This window comes from Scardinius erythrophthalmus (genome assembly GCF_964197995.2).
Source record: "Scardinius erythrophthalmus genome assembly, chromosome: 21".
NCBI lineage: Eukaryota > Metazoa > Chordata > Actinopteri > Cypriniformes > Leuciscidae > Scardinius > Scardinius erythrophthalmus.
The window spans coordinates 8,365,865-8,388,345 of NC_138241.1; the positions used below are offsets into that span (position 1 = coordinate 8,365,865).

The 22,481-nt window shown below is 36.4% G+C and overlaps 1 protein-coding gene across 1 annotated transcript; it reads right to left on the bottom strand.

Annotated features, from left to right (window-relative positions):
• Window positions 1–5,481: 5,481 nt before the first annotated feature.
• On the bottom strand, window positions 5,482–8,084 carry LOC308681480 (cytochrome c oxidase subunit 7A2-like, mitochondrial). The gene is made up of 3 exons (XM_081350416.1): window positions 7,853–8,084; window positions 6,911–7,045; window positions 5,482–6,181 (listed from the first exon to the last, which is right to left on the bottom strand). The coding sequence occupies exons 1-3, from the start codon at window positions 7,922–7,924 to the stop codon at window positions 6,038–6,040; spliced, it is 351 nt and encodes a 116-aa protein (XP_081206542.1). The 5' UTR covers window positions 7,925–8,084; the 3' UTR covers window positions 5,482–6,037.
• Between the last annotated feature and the right edge of the window lie 14,397 nt (window positions 8,085–22,481).

Here is a 22,481-nt window from a genome sequence, read left to right on the forward strand (position 1 = left end):
GACACTCGTCAAGTGAGGTTGCTTCACTGTATCATATGTATTTTTTTTTTTTTTTTAAGAATTATGTTTGAGTTTAAAAACAACCAGAATGTTTCAGTCCAAAAACTAGATAAATCATGTCATGTCATGGATTGCTTAAATGTATTTTTATTTTTATTTTTTTCGTTTTGGCTTGTTTGTAGTTATTTTTTTATTCTTGTTCCGTTCTGAATATCGTTACATTTAAAGGATTTGTTGTGGAATATTTTGAGTGTATCATAAAATCAAAATAATTCTCTCGATTTAGTGATTCCCTAGTTATCTTTTTATCTTTTTGATGAAACTTCAGCAGTGTATTCGTTGTAAGAGGCCGAACACAAGGATGTGACTATTGTGAGTCAAAGTTATAGCGCCACCAACTGGCAACAGGAAGTGTGTCACTTTCAAAATGCTTTGAAATCACCCTCTTATTTTTACCCGATTTAATTAAAACTTTATGTGTATAATGTAGACACTCGGCAAATGTAGACCTGTGAAAGGATTATTGATATCTTAGATACTGTTGCAGTGGCAATGCATCAAACTTTAATATTCTTTTCGGATGCTTTTGAGAATCTTCAAATGCTTGAAAATGCATGAAACTCGACAGACACATCACATTTATTATCCAGTAGACATGTGCAAAGTTTCAGAAACGGGCATGGTGGAATGGCTCAGTAGCGCCACCTTTAGTCAAAAATGGGGGCTTAGTTTTTCCTAGAATCACAAAACTTGGTACGTATATTGTTCTCATCAAGCCGGACAACTTTCTAATTTACAGTTATTAGCTCAGACCAACAGGAAGTCAGATATTTTGGTTTGAATGTGGATTTTTTGGAGAATTTTCTCTCTCTCTCTGTATCTGTGTGTGTGTGTGTGGGGGGGGTTGTCTATTCCATTTTATCTTTGTTTTTCAAGGTTTCAGGGGCTTTTGGGGCCCTTAACATGCTCAAAAACTCTTGAAACTTTTCACACAGGTCAGAACCCAAAGTCATCAGGGCCGGCTGAAGCTTGTACCCGGGCGTGGCAGGGGGGCTCAACAGCGCCCCCTTGAACACGGTCTGAAAACTTGGTCCATATATCAAACACGCTTGCATGAATTAATATGAAACTCAGTACACATATAGATCTCATTTGGCCGAACAACTTCCGCACTCTAAGTTATTAGCTCCGCCCAACAGGAAGTCGGCTATTATGGGTTGTTTGAAAAACGCATGCTGTGGAATTTGATGTACTCATCCTAGAGAATTCATCCAATCGCCTCCAAACTCGGTCAGCATGAAGTCAAGACATTGAGGATGCTAAATTGTGGACGGATTTTTGATATCTCGAACGGTTCGGCCGTGACGAGGACACGAATTTATGGCGAGAAAAGAGAAACACAAAGTGTTATAACTTCTGCACACATTAACTGATCTTGATGAAACTTCAGCAGTGTGTTCGTGGTAAGAGGCCGATCAGATGGATGTAACTATTGTGAGTCAAAGTTATAGCGCCACCAACTTGCAGCAGGAAGTGTGTCACTTTCAAAATGCTTTTGACAAAAGTGGGGGGGTTAGTTTTACCTACAGTTTAAAAAATCAATACGTATATTGGTCTCATCGAGCCGGACAACTTTCTAATTTACAGTCATTAGCTCCGAGGTCAAGATCGAGGGAACGAGGGTCTGTCCATATAAACTTCCCTCGTCCACTTCACGAAGTGGAACGCACTTCAAAATGGCGGCAGGGATTCCCCCGAGGGGAAGTGCTTAGGGAAGTTCGCAAGTGCGTGTCTAAAAGTGGACTGGAACGCAGCATTGGAAGTCCGTATTCGAAGGACGGCTGCGTCATCGCGCCGCGACGAAGGCTACCCTGATTCAAAAGCGACGCCAAATGCGCCCTTCGTTTCCCCGTGAAAGCAAAGAGTATAGAGGCTTCTATACTCTTTGGTGAAAGGAACGAAAGGAAGGATACATAAATGGACACTTAGCGGCCTATCCTACCCTATTCTACCCCACAAGTCATTGCGCGCCGTTGACGACAGCATTTATTTATTTATTTTTAAAGGCGGCCGAGACTACAGATCGGTGGTGGACAGCAAATTCACATTTAAATGTAAGTATTATGTTTTCATTTACTCAAATAGCTATCGAAACCAGAGTTAAAGTTGAACTCCTTCGTCACCATTGCGTGGCTTCATTTGTCAGGTAGTTTTAGGCAAAACTTGTGGTAATAACGTTATTAGTTTAACGACCTATTTGTAATATTTGCACTAGTCTATCTCACTTGTGTATTATAAGAAATATCACTCACCCTATAAAGCCTAAAACAATAAGAAAAGCAGTAGATAAGGCAATGGGGTTTCACTTTTATGTGTTTTTGTAGTGCTGTCATGCAAGCTATGTGTTTTTAACCAAATTTGAGTATACAGAAATATTAAGTATATTTTGCATGTCTTGATGTGTCATATTTTGCAGTGATGCACTTAAGATTGCACCCCTGTGTTAAGTACCCTTTACTGCTTTTTTAGAACAATTCAGGAAAAAATGGGTCTGGGGAACGTAACTCCCATACAGGCACAAAATAATATATATATATATATATATATATATATATATATATATATATATATATATATATATATATATATATATATATATATATATATATATATATGTGTGTGTGTATGTATATGTGTATATATATATATATATATATATATATATATATATAAAGAAAATTAATACACACATCTTTGCTGAAATGTATTGTGCTATTGTTGTTAACAAGCCATAGTTAATTTGCTCTGCATTAGGATTGCACGTGTCCTGGGACAGGAGAGGGAGTGAGTGGGAAACCCACTGCTGAAACTTGCCCGGCCCTGGTTTGTCCTCATGGATGAGGTGTTGGGACAGAGGCATTGCACCACCCCCCTGTCCTCATTGCCTCAATCCCTGAGGACAGACCAGGGCCGAGTTCAGCAGTGTGTGACCATGAAGAGGAGGAGCCAGGGGCAGCACCAGCACCCGCAGCAGCACCACAAAGATGTGTGTGAGACAGAGAGGACGAGTTTTTGGACTTGATTAGAGAAGACATGAGACTGCAGAGGCCAGGAGAGCACAGGAGAGGATGGACAGCCTGTTTTCTCTTCTTGAAAGAATGATTGAGAAATATATATATATATATTCTTGTTTAACTTTTTTTCACTTATATTTTTTGAAAAAAAAAAAAAAAAATCTGTACTTTTATTTATTTTTAATGCAACTTTAAATGTGTAAATTAAAGAGAATTCATTGCTCTGGACATTGTTTATTTTTGTAATGACAGTCATAATTTCTCCATGAAACAAATTCTTCTATACCTTTTTTCCCCCAACTATTTACAACATACATTAAACATATCAAAATCAACATAAACATTTAAATTTACAGTACATAAAATAAGAAAAAATTATGTAGACTTTTATTCAGCTGAGTGGGAGACCCTGGTGTGCTGCTGGACCGGGATGGGCTCCACATTAGAGACCCTGGTAAGGCCTCCTGCTGGTGGGACATCATCTGGGATGGTCTCCAGCGTGTTTGACTGCATATTTTCACTGTCCACTAAGTTGTCTACCAACAGGTTTGCAGGGCTGACTCATGGAATAAATATTGAGATACTTTATTACACTAATGTACTTTTAATAACCACTAATACCGCATTGGGGAAAAACTAGTCATATATTTCAAACCTTAGTTAAGCAAAATTATCTTGCATACTCTAATGTACTTAAGGTATCAAGAGTAAAAGTAAAGGAATTCTGCAGGAAAAAACCCTTGTCAGGGTTTTTATGATGTTTTGCATTTATATTACTGCATATGTTGCATTTTACTTCTGAATATTTTCAAGGTTGATACATTTAAACTATATACTTTTGTGTAGTTTAATGTTAAACAATGCATCATGTTGTAAAATAACAATTTTGTAGTGTTGCTGTCCTGTGTGGGAAAATTACTTCGAGTATTAACAAAGTATGTAGTTCCTTACATACCACCACTGGTTATTTTGAAAATTAAAGTAACAAAATGTAGGCCTATTGTCACAATATTAACAAATTGTTGCTAACTACGGCTCCGTCCCATTTCAAAGGGCGCATCTGAAGCGCTCGGACCTGTCTAGCCTACGGAGGATTGTTCTTGTCGCCTAGCAACAGTGACTGACAGCTGCCGATGACGAGCGGGAGTAACATTCGCACTGGACTTTTTATATTCAACTGGGTTTTATATTCATTTAGGGTTGAAAACCTGTGTAAATATATTTACCATGGTCCATTTATGTGCATAATAAAAAGAATACACTAGCCTACAAAATCGCATCAAGGTAAGATATTTATGAACATTTGAATCTTCGGCTAAGCCGAAAGTACATGACCTGAAACATCCTTAATGGGTTTGCACTGTACTTTTGAGTTGCTTTAGGATTAACAAGAATAACAATGTGCTTTTTGTGATTCAAAAATTGTTAATGTTACATTAAAAAACAATGTTTAGAATTTAAGGGTGTCTGAAAGACATTGTTTAGTAAACTGTAGTGCATAAAGACAATTGCTGAATAATAAATAATGTTTAACCTGAATTCAATTGTTGCTTTTTGTCTTAACTTGATTTTTTAGTTCAGCTTACTTGAATTTTTTAAGGTAATCAGTTTCCTGATATTTTCCTAGTAATGTGAACTCTAATGAGAAGTTAACACAACTAATGATTTTGAGTCAACAGTACTTGAGTAGGCTATACTTGATTAACAAGTTGTTTATAAAAATGTTAAGTTGTGCCAACTAAAAATAAGGTAAGCTAGACCGATATTAGAATATTAATAAAAGCTGGATGACTCTGTTTGCTAAATGGCATGCAATTCATTTTAAAATGCGTATGGTGGAGAAAACGCTGTATTACTATTACTACAAATAAAACGCTTTCTGATGTTATCCACTTGACAAAATAGTGTCTCTGAAGCATGGTTCAAGCACATTACTCATGTTAAAACAAGAAAACATGAGACTCAAAAAATAAGTCTAACCATGTTTGAGCTATATAACAATGATTCGTTTTCTGTTGATAAAAGTATCCAAACAGTTGCTCATCTGTCTAATAAAACACATAATATATTAAAGCATCTTTGGTGTTTCTACGGAAGTAAATCTACAAAAACATAAATCAATAGGGAACATTATGTAGCACTGTTACTGTATATATGGCAATCAAGGTCAAGAATCAATAGAAACATTAATTCTCTAGTTGCCTGATCCAAAATCATCTAACATTATACCCCAAGGAACTATTCTAATAGGCCTATCAGTTAATTATAGGATTTGAAACACTTTCATGTATTTATTAAAACTAATAACACTTTCAATCCCATCAGACTTGTATCCTGTATGGTGAGACATATCTGAAGACCACAGGATGTTGTTGCCAATAATTGAATACCATAAACAAGTAAAATACAGACAACAGAGTTCCATTGTTTGTTTTTCCTTTTTACAAAATATATTTATTCTGCTAGGTACAAATTGCAAGGACTTCATTTTACAAGATTTTTTGACAAGCTGTAATAGTTCATTGTCATTAACTCAAAAGATATGAGGAGATGCAAATAGGTCAGTACATCAGTACATTATTTCAATTTACCCTGGTTAAAACAGATCATCAAGGTAAACTACTGTCTTGGAGGGACCAATCAGATGGCCATGAGAAGAAAATGATTGGCCGGATACATTACACAATAAATGTATATATCCAATGAAGTACAATCTCAAACTCAATGAATTCTTCAGACAGTTGGTTCAATTAGTTAGGAGGCTGCTTCTCAAAATGATCAAGATGTACTTGCAAAATCAGCGAAATAAAAACGCTGGAGTAAATAAGAGCAGTTTTACGGAAGTGAAATAGCATCATAAATAATTATGTGACTCTTTGAGAGCAAAATGACAAAAGTCCATGTCATCAGTCCAACCATAATAATTCTAATATTGAACTATGGGGGGGGGGGGGGGGGGGTTGTCACTGTGGTTTTCGGGGTTGGGCAGCAATATAGAGGGCCATTAAACAGTAGAGGGCACCACCAATTGTCAAGCCCATTGTGGTCCTATACAGCATTTTGTCCATGACTCCACGTTTCAGGTGAACCGGTGCTCCGTCAGTTTTCTGTAACAAGTCATATAGTTTAATACACACACACAAGTATTTTTGCTCGTTCAATTTAGAAATGCAATACTAAATACAATCAGTTTAAATTTGCACAATGGAAGTTAACTATTTGCAGTTAATTCAATTCTACAATAATAATTTTTGTTGGCAGAACAAGAACAAGTACAGAAACCCAAATCCAGACCCAGGTGTTGGAAAATGATTCACACTAGGGCTGGGTTGACAATAAGAAGGTATGTTGAAAGAAACATTAAAACTGAACTCAAACAGTGTTTCATCCAGATAAAGATGTCTATAACAGGACAATCGTGCTTGGACACAAGGCAACCGTTCCTAGTGATAGTACGCCCTAAATCACTGGGTAATGAAAAAAAATTAAATTAAAAAAATATTTGCACATGGACTCAACAAAAAGACCTATATTGGTATAAATACACTGTTACCACTATATACAATTACTGACAACATAATATATTTGTCATACTACCCATTACTTTATAACATTTCAAATATTTTAAAATATTTATTTTCACATTTTTAGATAATCAAGACTGATATTATTGTTAATTTAATATACAAAACATTACACAGATGATCAAAAGTGTAACAAAGTGAAAGTATTTCAGTAACAGATGCTGCACACATGGTTTTTGTAATGATCACTCCAAACAGTTTAACTCTAAACAGTTACAGACAGCAGAATGAAAATGTGAGTCAGTGTCATACCTGGAAAATCTTCTGGAGCTCAGGGACATTGTTTACTCCCATGTAGTGTGACAATGACCCAGTCTCTGAAACAACCTTGGTTGGTGAAGCAAAGACCATCTGAGGAGCTTGAGCAGGCACTGTGGGCTTAAGCCCCTTACAGAACAAAAACAATGACATGAGGTTTGTTTGTTTTTTAGGTCTGCAGCACATAAAACAATCTTTTGAACCTAGATAGACTAATTAACATCAAACATCCAACACAGAATCAATTAGTGCACCATCATGGCTACTCAATACTAATGGTGTTTTGTAACTTTACAGATGCTGTCACTATAAATTGTTGCAGCAAGTAAAGGAGATTCAGGATGGAAGATTCTTCAAAAGGTCTCCTTTTCTGTTACATGGAAAAATAACGAAAGACAGTATTTTATTTCGAAAGTATTTTCATTTTAGCAAACTATTTTTTGATGCAAGTAACAAGTTAAATAGACAAAGTGCATATCTAACCTTAGTTTAAAAAAAGAAAGCTTGCAAGTAGAAAGAAATGGATCTTTGAATTCTACAGCTGTCTTATGACATCAAGCAAATAGACCTTAACGACTACTGCTTAACTATTTCTAATTATTTAGTACAAGTACACTTAAGATCTGTTTATACTAAAACAGGTATGCACCCTCTCAACAGCTGGCTTTCAGAAACTCAAAGGAATCGTGTGACAAGGGACTACAACATTCTGCGAAGGCTACACTGCAGCTCCAGTGTCTGTCTTTAATTACTCGGATCCATTGACGTTAATGATAAACGTAGACAGCGTTACTTAAGAAGGCAACTTTGACAGAGGATCGAGAGAAGATGACTGAATCAGTACAATGAAGAGAGACTTGCGCAATGTGCAAGTCCTGTGAAGGTCACACCAGACTTCTCGCTTCTCATAAAACAACAGCGGAATGTTTGACTTACCTGTGGACTGTAAGCAGAATCGGCTGTGGCTCGCGTTAATTTCCCAGTGACTCCGCTGACTCTATAGTACATTTTTGTTGATAATAATGTGAGTCACCGCAGACAGGATCGTGTCCTACCACCTGCTCGCTATGCCCGACAGTGAATGGACCCAGGCGGAAATGACGACTTCTTCTTCTTTCTTGTTTTACAGCAGTTGGCATCAAGCTAGTTGGTGCATTACCGCCACCTTCTGTTCCGGAGTGAGGTTTAGATAACAGGTTTACAATCTATTATCCTTAACCTTTCTTCCCCGCTAAAACACGCATATTTACTCACTTACTCACTCTCTCACAGACACACACACACTCACTCACTCTCTCTCTCTCTCTCTCTCTCTCTCTCTCTCTCTCTCTCTCTCTCTCTCTCTCTCTCTCTCTCACACACACACACACACAAACACCAAAAAAATAACTAGCTGCTATATACTAGGTTACTACTAATATTATAATAAATCCCTCACCTTCAAATGCTATTGAAAACCCTGATTCTCTTAGAAAAGTCATTAGTACTCTGATGTGTGCCCCAGGGGCGATTCTAGGATTTTAATTTTAGGGGGGCTCAGCCCCCAATGAGGGTGTGATGTAAAAAAAAAAAAAAAGTTAGTTTATGGTCTAATGCTCATTATTAAGTAGTTTCATTCATTCATCCAGTAACATGCATATGGCACGGTTTTATAATCACTGAGGTACCGAATGTGAGGTAGTTAGGGGGGTTCGGGGGCATGCTCCCCCGAGAAAATTTTGATTTCTCTGATCTACATATGTGCATTTTAAGATGTTTTGAAGGCCAAAAAAATTGGATGACAATAGCTTTAAAACCATGTGCGGGCAGCTGTTTTTTTTCTCACCTCATCAGCATCACACTCTTTTTCTCTTTGTTTTTATCTTGCTCTGTCTTTTCCCCTCCTAAAGCTGAGCTTTGACTGATACAGGCTTTTCATTTTTGTCTGTCAGTGAAGAAAGTAAACATAGGGTCAACTGATAGGTTGATTTATGAATCATTTTCTCAGACAAAGCTACCAGGAAAGCTAGGTAACTAAGTCCATCTACAATGAAATATAAATTATTTATTTTATTTTTTAAGCTTTGTAATCAACAATACGGTTGGTTATTCATCAAGTCACCCCGTGAAAATCTATTTAATTTCAAATCATTTAACTAACCAGCTAAACGTGTATTAATGTAACTGTCTATTGGCAATATGATTAATCTGTTCTATATTTATTTCTATTTATTAAAAATAACAACATGAATTATCAATTTGCCACTTCTATAAATCAAGTGCTTAAAAGAAAACCACAAATCCCTTTACTCTACTCTTACTCTAATATATGTATACACTTCTACTGATTCATTATTATATTTATATTTTATTATATTATTATATATTATATTAATTATTATACATTATTATATTATATATATATATATATATATATATATATACATTATTATATTGTATATATATACAAAACTATATTTATTAATACAAAACAAAATAACTCCACATGATGTTTCTCTCTCAAGGCCATCTAGTGCTTTCAGACAATGATGTGTGTCTTTAATCATTTCTGTGCATGGCAGCATAATGTAATAACGAAATACAAAATAATATGTTTTAAAGTTTAAAAAGTAAATTAAAATAAATCATGATCGTTTTCTAAAGTATGTTTTCATGGGTGTTAATCGCTTCATTTTTGTTTTGTAGAAAAAAACAACTATCACACTGATAAGGGCTGAAGGTGAACGCAGCGAAACGTATTGGTATTGGATGAGAAACCGAACCGTCCCGTGTTGCTCCCAATGCTCCAGTAACATTACATTATGTAAACTGCAATGCATAAATGACAAAGAACTGCACCGATGCAGATGTAATATCATAGCAATCTATCAATAAATGCACTCACGACACACCTCGCTCTGCTCGGCGCACCTGCAGATTGAAAAATGCGCTAAATCCAAGCAGACTCAGATAAGGGGAGGAGCCAAAACTTGACGCAGCTTGCCGCCGTTTCAAATGAGTTTTTTTAAAGGGGACTGAAGCGATAAAAAATATATTAATCAAATATTTTTTAGGGGGGCTGGGCAGAAGTTTAGGGGGGCTGAAGCCCCCCTAAAAAGGGCCTAGTGACGCCCCTGGTGTGCCCTATCTTTCATGTTCAGTAACCTTTTAACGTGAACTTCTGCACCCTTCCTCAGTTTATTCCTCATTATATCTCCTACAAGTCATGATTCCTCTTCCTCCTTTCATGTTTACCATGAATTTTTCAACATCTCTCTGCCAATTACTTTCAAGTTTGTACAGAAATGTACATAGCAGCTCACGAAAGAAGAGCTTTAGGTTTTGAATAACAGAGTGATATATCCAAAAATATAATATTATGGCAAAGGTGTTTGCAATGCAAGACAAATGTTTGCATTTGAGATGTGTTTGTGATATTTTGAATACAGTGCTTCATTTTGCAAGAGATGGAAAGCATTTTGCATTGTGTGTGCAATTCTTCTTATCTGCCATCTCATTTCCCCTAATCCCTACATGCGCTGGAACACATACATTTTACCTGACTATCTTTATAAGGGGTGGTATAATGCCCTTTTCACATGTCCCCAGAGTGTGTATGTGAAGTTTTAGCTCAAAATACCCCACAGATATTTTTATATAGCATGATAAAGTTGTCACTTTCTGAGGGTGAGCAAAAATGCACCGTTTTTGTGTCAATCCCTTTAAATGCAAATGAGCTGCTGCTCCCGGCACAGGGGGCGGAGCTACAACAGCTTGCACTCACACAGACACTGACAATTTCAAAAACATTAAACAAGTTCAGGTAGTTAAAAAACTGTTTGCAAATCTCATGCACTCTTTTTGCACAACTCTAAACACATTCTTACACACTAAAACACATTTCACACTGTGATACACTTAAGTTTCAAAATGCTAAACAGAGGCAGGGAAAAGTTAAACACAACTACAACACAGTTGTCATCGTTTACACATAACGACTCAAAATTGTTCACACTTATTTCTAATGATGTGACCAAACCAATAATACAAGTCAGTTCAGAGTGCCAAAATTGACTCAAAATGTTGCACTGAATGTTGATACCAACAACGGATGGAAACAATATAAGAGTGATAAAAGGTGGTGAACAAGGAGGAAGAGGAGGACGGAAAAGAGCAAGATGTATAGAATGTTGTCAAGGCTGGATCTGGCTTTAGGGTTTTTCCCTTTGCCTGTAGAGACGACATTGTCTGTGATGTGGACAAAGTCCTCCGGCCGGACCAACATGAAGACATGATGCAGAAGCAGGATCAGTCTCTCTCACTGACCGTGATTTTGCAGTTGCACAACTCTTCTGATTGACTGTAACATGCTTCTCATTTAGAGTTTTTTTACAGTAACCTTTTTGGCTTTTACAGTTGGGTCACTGTATTTTCACAGAATGCAAGTGCTGAATATACAGACATTCAATCCTATACAATATTCAGTACAATACTATACTTGCAGTGCATTCGGTATACAATTTATTCACCTTACTACTGTAAGTTATCATTAATTTTACAATTACGTGAAAAAGTATAGTAGTTTACTTTGCTACAATATACTTTTTTCTGTAACTGCATGCTTTGGATTTTGTGTGGTTTTGAGAAAGTGGGTGATGGTTTTGAGAAATGTGTTTTAGCAATTCAGAAAAACTGTAATATGAACTTGCTATGCAACACAATACAGTACACTATCAAATCAGTACAGTAAAAAAAAAGTAAAAAATAATTCAGCATCTTTGGCCAAATTTCATTACAGTACAGCACTGTAGCAGTTTCTTGGTCTTCTGACAAAATACTTTCTCTACCTCCCTTAAGCAGTCCATGTAAAAATGTGGTACATGTAAAAATGGCTACAAATCACAAGTTTAAGGGTGTACAACATGTGCTATAGTTTATTGTACATAGAGTAGTGAAATGTCCCCTCATCTAAAGTACTGTTATTGTAATTAAACCTGTGCTCCTATTTATATTATCCTGAGATTCTGACTGGTGTGTCATCAGTTTTTCTACTTTATGTTTACTCAAGAATAAATGTGTGCTATTTGAGTTTACATTGTGACACAAGTTAATTATATTATATTATGTGTTTTATGAATGAGAACATGGTTAAACCTGTGTAAAATGAGGGGTTTCTGTGTATAGAGTTTTACAGAAAACATTAGGAAAATGAGAATGTGTGTGAAAACAGGTGAAAAGTGTTGTCAGAAATAAGCCAGTTTTCAGAACTGAATGAATGGTTTGGTAAATTGTGCCAAATGAATCAGTTATAGTGTGTTAGCAATCAAGGTCCTGATGGAGTTAGTCTAGGGTCCTGAAAGTACCTGTGGAACAGTTAAGTGAAGTTGTGACGTGGATGTTTAATGTGAGCTTGAATCTGGGGGAGGTGCCTGTTCTCTGGAATACGTCTTGTTTGGTGCCAGTGCCCAAAATTGGGTTCTGTAAGGAACTGAATGATTTCCAGACCAGTGGCACTGACCAGTGGCATCTGATGAAGGCATTAGAGAGGATAGTTCTTCCTTACCTTAGATCTGTGGCTGGAAGTGATGGAACCTTTGCAGTTTGCGTATCAGTCTCATGTGGGAGTGGAGGACACCATAATCTCCTACATAAGGCTTATTCACATCTGGAGAATTGATTTTGAGTACAGATGAAATGAAAGCTTTAGCGTAAGTTCTGCCAGGAAGACTCAATTGTAGCGTCACTTATTACCTTCTCATCTATCCAATCATGTTCTAATACTAGAAGTATAAAGGACCCGTACTCACATAACCAAAGTCAAAGGGGTATGGTAAAAATACAACATCCAAAAACACAGGACAGAATGTTTTAGTTCATTGTGTTTCAAAGTGTTATCATGTTAGGCCTGAAGTAAGAAGTAAGGTTAGATGTTAGAGACATGGTTAGTTTAAAGGTCCCATTCCATGGATTATTTTTATTATTTTATCATGTTTCCAGGGGTGCCCTTATAATGTTAGTATGTTTTTTAGATCAATAAAAAAAAAAAATAATAAAAGGCATATTTCCTAGCCTGATTTCATTCCCTGGTTTGAACACTCTGTTTGAAGGGGCGTGTCTGCTGTGAGACTTCAGTGTAAACGCCCTCTGCTGTGATTGGCTGAAATGCTTGCATATGAAATATCTGGCATTACATGTGGAACTATCTGTAAAACTTTTACTATTACAGCTATTATACGTTTTTACTATTACAGCTATCGGGATTAACGAATCGTGAGAAGTTTTTTAAGTATTAAGATCTATTTCAATCACATAAAAAATTGCAGTGATGATGAGCATTGAGCAGATGACAGCCTGTTGATCGCGTGAAAAAAGATCTTATCATTGCAACGCAGTTTCTGCACTCACTAATGATTTCACCAATGCAAACATGAGGCATATAAATAAAGTAAGAGCTTCATTGTGCAGTGTAACAGCGTCATTGATTTCATAACGAGTTTTGGCAAGTGTCCATATAAACTCGCGCTGTGTGATTGACAGCTTGGGCGATTGGAAAGGGATTGTTCTGTGATCGCTTTCTGTATATTAATCACAGTTTAAGTAAGATTATTTTCATCCTACTAAGAGAAACGATGTGAAGTTGATCGCTACTTCCATATTAAATCACTACTTGTACTTACCGCATGCTGGAATATAGTTGAAATTGTCCCCTTCGTCAGTATGAAACGCTGAGAGAAGCCTGCTTGATATTATCCCAGGTTAGAAAAACAGTCCGTGGCAGTCCGTGACAGAGCAAACTAACAACTTCAAATTAAACTTTTGCGGTATCGGATTATAGATAAACATCAACCGTCTGTTGACATTTCGCCATCAATACGCCTGTGTTCCTGTGGGCGGAGGTTAGTCTAAACACGGTTCTGGTGATGTCATTAATGAAGGAAGTAGAGGGGTGTAGTCCAATCCAGCCGAATTTTGTAGTCAACTTCTGTTAAATAAAATATCTCGCTTGGCATTGAACTTTGAGCTTTATAATTTTACAGATATTATTTATACTCTAACAACAACATTACACACTAACTAAAGTTTGAAACATGGGATCACGAAGAACGGGACCTTTAATATACAGTTTACTATTTTATCTATTAAAAATCTACCACAGTTTCCCCTCTCTGGTCGTAATCCACGACAAATTCCGGGATTTTTAATTCTTCTAATGAATTTTTCATACCTGCATGATTTACCTGCTCTTTACCAAATCATCCCATAGTACATTGCCTTTTAACTTTAGTAGACCTTGAGTCAAGTTTCATCATCTTTTGCTCAATTTCGAATCGCATTGATCTATTAGGCCTTTAACAGGCTGATAACTGCTGATAACTAACCATTTTTATTAACCTTATTTAGTTAGCTTTTAAAAGCAGGCGATTGTTTTACTTAGTCAGATCTATTTAAGGATCTGTGTAATAAAATCTAACCAAAAAAGTTATTCTAGTATTTTTCATTTTTATCCTTAACACAAATATCAATCGTTTTATTATTTTGTTTCAAACAATGTCATTATTTTAAAATTAACTCTGTTTCACCCAGCTCTTATAGCTGCTGACATGCCATTTAATCTTTAACTACCTAATCTTCCTTCTATTTTTCCAGAATTAACTGATGGATATAACATGTCATGTCCTGCCTCTATTTTTTGGCAATGCGGAATAGTTCATAATGGATCCATTGATCCAGATCATTAAATCTGTAACTTCATTGTGAATTAAGGATGCTTTTCAGAATTTTTCTTTACAGTTTAAATTTAACATGTTTGGGTCACATTGTTCTTGGTCTAGATTTTATCGTTGTGCCCCCTGCATAATTTGTTTTAATTCATGCTCTGGGCTTCATTACAGTTTTTCTGAATTGCTAAACCACTAAATCCCATTCTCTGAACCAAATTCCCAATAGCCTAAACCAAGTTGTCAATTAAATCACTCTTTCTGTAAAACATTAAACAAGTTCAGGCAGTTAAAACACTGTTTGCAAATCTCATGCACCCTTTTTGCAAAACTCTAAACACATTCTCGCTCACTAAAACACATTTCACACTGTGATGCACGTGTGTTTCAAAACTCTAAACACAGACAGGCAAAAGTTAAACACAACTACAACACTCTTGTCATCATTTACACACAACGACTCAAAATTGTTCACACTTTTTTTTACAGTTTTTTACGATTGTTTACACACTAAAATAAAAAATTCTACACAATTTGCAAAATTCTACTCCAATGAGCAAAACACCTCCACATATTTGCACAACATTACACACAATGTCTGCTTCACCCTTTTTGCAAAACATTACACACAGTGGTTTGTAAAACTCCACACACATTTTCACACCTTAGACACAGTTAAGGATTGTGAGGTTACTTCCTTGTCATTACAAAGCCCCGGATTGCCAATGACAACACTAATGAACGAATTGGATAAACACAACCACCAGGTGTGGAAGCACACATGTGCTAATTTGAAAACGCAGCACTCAGGTGTGCTATAAAAGGCAGCAGGTGAGTTCACCTGCCTTCAACAAAGATGGAAGGAGCTAGAAGAAAAAGAAGAAGAGTGAGAATGAGAGGGGGAGCTCAAAGAGGAGATGAAGGAGGTAGAGGAAGAGGCCCAGGTAGAGGAAGAGGAGAAGAAGGAGATAGAGGAAGAGGAGAAGAAGGAGATAGAGGAAGAGGCCTAGGTAGAGGAAGAGGAGAAGAAAGAGATAGAGGAAGAGGCCTAGGTAGAGGAAGAGAAGAAGAAGGAGATAGAGGAAGAGGAGAAGAAGGAGATAGAGGAAGGGGCCTAGGTAGAGGAAGAGGAGAAGGAGGTAGAGGAAGAGGAGAAGAAGGAGATAGAGGAAGAGGCCTAGGTAGAGGAAGAGGTAGGGAAGGACTTATGCCATTGAAGACATAGCCTGTGATGTGGATGAAATCTTATGGCCTGATCCAGCCAGACGGAGAGATGATGAATAGTTACAGTATTCTTGTTGCTTTTACAGTAGTTTTTCTTCAGAGTCAAAGTGTATGTACTTCATGCAGTAATTTTTATTTGTCTACAGATTTTATTTGTTTCATTGATTTCATTGTTGGTTGATTACTGTAACTGATTATGGTAAAAAATACTGTGTAAGTATTGAAATAAATACTTGAAATATTCAATCTGCAGCATCAGTGTTGTGCAGTGCTTGGTAAGTTTATAGTAGGCCTATTTGTGTACATTCTCCCTATATCTCAAACTAATCATGAAGAATGTTGTGGGTATGTGACTATTTTTTATTTTTTTTTGTCATCTAAATGATCCCTTACATAACAATGTCTGGCCAAAAATCTAGCACATGCTATTTCCTAAAATTATTTTTTTTACAAATGTGTTTTATATTTATCACAGCTGTGTGTAACTGGCTGCAATAGTGTCTGATCATTGAGGACTGTGTTGGTTAAATGAAAACTAATAGCATTTTCACAAATATGTGTATATGTTTTGACTGAAGTGTGTATGTTTTGACTGAAGTGTGTCATTTTGCAAACAATCTAGGAATTATGCAAATTGAGTGTGGTTTTTGGATAATTGTGATTCTGTTTTGAAAAAAAGAACCCGGTTTTCAAAATTGCGTGTAAACAATTGAAAAAAACTGTAATGATGTGACCAAACCAACTGTACATAATACAAGTCCGTTTAGAGTGCCAAAATTGACTCAAAATGTTGCACTGAATGTTGATACCTATATGGATTGAAAAGATATAAGAGAGGGAGGAGGAAGAGTGCGTGTAAGATGTGGTGAACAAGGAGGAAGAGGATGAGGATGAGGATGATGAAGAGCATGTGTGGAAAACACTGTCAAGGCTGGATCTGGCTTTAGGGTTTTTCTCTTTGCCTCCAGAGATGACAGTGTGTCTGTGATGTGGACAAACTCCTCCACCAGAACATGAAGACGCGATGCTGAAGCAGAATACATGTAAAATCTCTCACTGACCTTGATTTTGCAGTTGCACAACTCTTTTGAGTGACTGTAACATGCTTTTCATTTAGAGTTTTTACTGTAACCTTTTTGGCTTTTGCAGTTGGGTCACTGTATTTTTACAGCATGCAAGTGCTGAATATCCAGACATTCAATACTATACAATATTCAATACAATACTATACTTGCAGTGCATACAGTAATTTATTCACCTTACTAATGTTAGTAGTCATTACTATACTTTTTACGTAATTGCAAATTTTGTTTACTTTGTTACAATATACTTTTTGTCTGTAACTGCATGCTTTGGATTCTGTGTTCTCCATTTTTTGATGTAGTGTCTAATGAATGATCTAGTGTTTATAATATTGACTCTTGTGTGTATGATCTGAAAGCATTGTTTGATTTTGAGCACAGATAAAATGGTTTTGAGGCAATTGTTTCCCAGCTAGCACCGGACGTCAGTTCAACATCATTTTGACGTTGGACTCCAACGTTGGACAGACGTTTGATTTTAGTTGGATATGAAAATCGGGTTGACGTCAAAACCCAACGTCAGTCTGAAGTCAATATCCAACATCTGTCCAACGTTGGAAGTTGAGGTCAGTCTGACGTTCAACTAAAATGCAACGTCTTTCCTACGTTGGATATTGACGTCATTCTGACGTTTGGTTATGACGTCAACCCGATTTTCATATCCAACTGAAATGCAACGTCTTTCCTACGTTGGATATTGACGTCATTCTGACTTTTGGTTATGACGTCAACCCGATTTTCATATCCAACTAAAATGCAACGTCTTTCCTACGTTGGATATTGACGTCATTCTGACGTTTGGTTATGACGTCAACCCAATTTTCATTTTCAACCAAAATGCAACGCCTTTCCTACGTTGGATATTGACGTCAGACTGACGTTGGGTTATGACGTCAACCCGATTTTCATTTTCAACCAAAATGCAACGTCTGTCCAACGTTTGATTTAGACGTCAATCTAACGTTGGGTTATGATGTCAAGCCGACTATCATTTTCAACCAAAATGCAATGTCTGTCCAACATTGAAAGTAAACGTCAGTCTGACGTTGGATTATAACGTCAACTCAATGTTGGGTAAACCTCCCATGTTGGATGTTGCATTTTGGTTGAAAATGGAAATCAGTTTGACGTCAGAACCCAATGTTAAGCTAGACATCCAAACTCACATGTTGGGCCAGATATCATTCAAAACACAACGTCAGCTGTCAAATTCTAACTTAAATAAATATATGGTTATTTTGTTGGCATGACATTGAACTTTTAGCAAAGCCAGGTTTTCGTTGTAAAATAAAAATCAACATACAAAGAAACTTCATGTAACAACAAGATCGAACAGAGGTCAAGATTTCAAGGTCAAGACAACCCAAAAGTATTTATCTTAAGACAAGAGCAAACAGAAAAGTAACTTAAAAATCTTAGTGAAACTGGAATCCACAAATGTTGTTTATTAGATAAATGACAAAGAAATTAAATGGATTATAAAATAACCTTTTATTTTATTTTATTTTATTTTATTTACATTATTTTAACAGAAGGATTTCAACAATAACCATTTATATTTAACATTATCCTTATTCTAAAATCGTACAATTCTTTTTCCTGCCTCCTCCGCCCACCCTGTCTGGGGCATATTTTAAACATAAGGCAACAACCGCTCCAATGTTTGCCTCCGTCTCCTTTGAAGTCCTCTGGACACTCTCTGTAAGAAATATTAGAAAATTAAAATGTATGGGGAATATAGGATATGACGCACTACAGTAAGCATTAAAACAATAAATATTGCAAACAGTCTTAAAGCTAGGGTGGGAAATTTCACAGAGGCTAGCAATAGCAAGCTAGCTTTGAAAGCATACGATCCCACCCTCCCTTCAGAGTGTCTCCAAAGCCATGCCTCCTCTGCAAAGAGCCAGGAGGAGAGACAGAGTTGGTGGAGGAAAGTGCAACGCTTTTAGATTACCTCATGTCTTATTCACTGGTGAGACATAACAATAATAATGAATGTGAATAATGAAAAAAAGTAAAAAAAAAAAAAAAAAAAAAATTTTGCAATAATATAATGTCATAAGTTTTTTTTTTTAAATAAAACCTTTTTCACTTGTTGGTTCAAGAGGAACTGCTAATGTTTGGCATCTATTCTCACTTTCTCTGCACAATGAACATGCTGATGACGTTTGTTTTTGCAAACAAGTTGTGTAGAGGTATGCAAATGTATATATTGACAAACGGTAGGACATCCTATATATATATATATATCTACCAAGATAGGAACACACTTTCAACCAGTTTCTGGAAAAAAATTCTACCCTAGCTTTAAGGGCCTTACACATGTAACATTCTTGCATTCATGCTGTAACTCATCAAAAGAGAGAAATTTTAACTTTTGATGCTGTTCACAAATAGCGATCATACATTCTAAACAGAAAAATGTGAATGCACAGGCGCAAAGCCTAAGTGTTTTTGCAGAGTGTCTTAAGCTAAATGAACATCAGAAGGAAAGTAAAAACAGCAGTTAGAGTAGGGGTGGGGGATCTTACAAAAATTTCATATCACGATCTTATAAGAAACAATCACGATCCATGATCATAATAATGATAATCAATGATCATAATTCTTGATTCTGTAATTATAGGCTATTACCGAATTTTTCACATATAAAAGAAATTGCTTTAAAAAATGTGAATAAAGAGTGTAATTAAAGGACAAGTTCTGTTTTCAGATCGTTTCTGATGAAATAGAACGGTTAAGATTGAAATTTGGACACATGCTGCTGGCCCAAGAATTTTCGGTTTCTGTGGTAGCACACCCCCACCTCCACAATGGCTGCATAGGTGCACAGAACAATCCTTTCTAAAACGCATTAAACTTTAATTTACAAAGACGTGAAACTCACCGAGTTGTCAGGGGTGTTCAGTGATATGCTCACACAAAAATCGCTACAAAAGATGCTTTCCAACAGGTGTTTTACCATTTGTTGTAAAACTGTGGACCTATTTTTCCAAACGCCTCATACCCGTACATTCTTCCATTGAGAGCTTGACTAATAGACACTCCAGCGCAGTGGAGTAATACCGTACCTCACAGCACATCCAAAACAAGTCAATGGAGTTGGACAAAAACTACTATAAAACCTGTTGGAAAGCATCTTTTGCAGCGATTTTTGTGTGAGCATATCAGTGAACACCCCTGACCACTCGGTGAGTTTCACGTCTTTGTAAACGAAGGTTTAATGCGTATTAGGAAGGATTGTTCCAGTGCACCTATGCAGCCATTGTGGAGGTGGGGGTGTGCTACCACAGAAACCGAAAATTCTCGGGCCAGCAGTATGTGTCCAAATTTCAATCCTAACCATTCTATTTCATCAGAAACGATCTGAAAACAGGGCTTTAAGTGTAAAATACCGAACTTGTCCTTTAACTGGGCACTCAAGTAAGTTTGTGCGCACTAGGAATCATATTTTTTCAAATAAAGACATGGTGACACTCATTTTACATTTAGCACACAGTGTAAATGACATGAATATGACAGAGGGAAACTGAATATAGCCCCAGCATAGTTTGAAATCAAGGGTTTAAAGTTTGTCGATCATGTGTCCCCAGTGAAGCTGAACTAATTCACATGGACTGACCGTCTATGCACACTTCAGAATATCTGACAGCTGGATTCGACTAAGTCTGCAAGGATTGTGAAATTAAATGTTTTTTAAATATTCAAAGATTTGTTTAAATGATATAAATGTGTATATTTGCTGAATGCTCATGGTAAATGAGAAAGTATTAATAGTGTTTGCCTTTCTGTTACAAATAATATAAAAGCAAACACTATAATACTTTTTCGTATACAGTTTACTTTTTGTTTTATCCAACAACAGGTTCTATCCAGTAACGTTTATTTGTTTATTTAAAAGGATCCCCATTAGCTGACGCCGAGACGACAGCTTGTCTTCCTGGGGTCCAAGTATTAGACAAAACTGTTAAACAGAGACCATAAACTAATGAAGACGAAGAATAGGAGCGTTGTGTGCTCAGGGTTGCCCGTAAACATAAAAGTCAGCTTCACTGGGGACACATTATCGTCAAAATAAAAGTCCTGCTGTTATGAGGACAAGTTTGCGATCTCTAAGACTCGCTTGAAAAGTCGAACGTGGACGACTTCAAGATCGATCACGATATAAAATTGTCAGATTCCCCACCCCTACATTAGAGTTCTGAAAAATTAAACATATCAAACGGAAAGGTACTATGAGGTTACTGTTTTTTTTTTTTTTACCTGTGACAACATTGTAAAGATGGAGCTTGGTGAAGGCAAGCTTCCCCTTCCCACACTTCATATTGAAACTGGCCATTACGTCATTTGTCATCATCCTGTGGATACAAAAGAAAGAGCCTGGTAAAGTATTTAGGCAATCGAGAAAAACTGTAATATGCATTCTAGCTACAAATAGATTGTTTCACAGCAGCTTCACAATAGTAACAAATTTAAAACAAATTACTCTGCTCTAACAAGTCAATCTCAATTGTTGATTCTGTTCAGTTCAATAACTGTAATATTCATCAATTGTGCATACATACTGTATAAAGGTGCAGTTTGCATTGCTATAACGTTATTATATTATACAATGACTTTTTAGTTCAGATTTATTTCTGTCAAATAAGTGTTGTATATATAATCTGTCAAATATATTGTTTGTTAAGGTTTCATTTCTCTCCGTCATGTCTATGTGCAATATGTTTTTGTCATCCATCCATTAAAGAAAATCCAGATAAAACTTCTTAGTATTATTTATTTTGTTCGTTTACATCTCAACGCGCTGGTATAACATCAGCGCCCGAGGGAGCAGCAACACGTACTAAGTACTCAGTACTAAGTTTCACATTCAACAACTTGAGTCAAAATAAAAGTCCCGTTTGTTCACACATGCGCACAATGAACTCTTGCACATTTTTGGCATATGATACAATACAACAGTTGGTATAATCTAAAAAATAAATAAAATAACAGCAAGCTACATAACAAAATATAAATTATATGTTTAATGAGAACATATAACTCAACACCCCCACTTGTTCTCATCACCTTAAGCCATGCACAATGTCATCACAAATATTTAGTTCCCAAACAGAAAACCTTTGAACTTTAGAATTTTAATTTTTGAAACAGATTTTGTCAAAATGTCTGCTACCATGTCTTCTGTTGGGCAGTACACAATATGTATTCTTCCCTTACTGACAGCATCACGGATAAAGTTATATTTCACATCAATGTGTTTAGTTCTAGATCTATTCACTGGATTTTTACTCAGTGCAATGGCCCCCTGATTATCACCATACATCGTGGTGCAAGTGTAAACACTACTGTCCATGCCATTTAGCAGTTGAGTTAGGTACATGCTTTCCTGAGTAGTGTTTGCTAGACCAATGTATTCAGCTTCGCAGGTCGACAGTGCCACTGTCGGCTGTTTCTTAGACTTCCATGAGATAGCAGGGCCTTGTTCTGTTAGGCTGAAACAGTATCCTGAAATGCTACGCCTATCTTCTACAGAAGATGCCCAATCAGAATCACTGA

What these genes read in the sequence shown, in the direction of transcription:
- LOC308681480 (XM_081350416.1), bottom strand. Translation starts at nt 7,924, where the DNA reads ATGTACTATAGAGTCAGCGGAGTCACTGGGAAATTAACGCGAGCCACA. An exon ending in ATTCTGCTTACAGTCCACAG is followed by an intron (nt 7,046 to 7,852) that starts GTAAGTCAAACA and finishes TTGTTCTGTAAG; the next exon opens with GGGCTTAAGCCCACAGTGCC. An exon ending in AGCTCCAGAAGATTTTCCAG is followed by an intron (nt 6,182 to 6,910) that starts GTATGACACTGA and finishes GACTTGTTACAG; the next exon opens with AAAACTGACGGAGCACCGGT.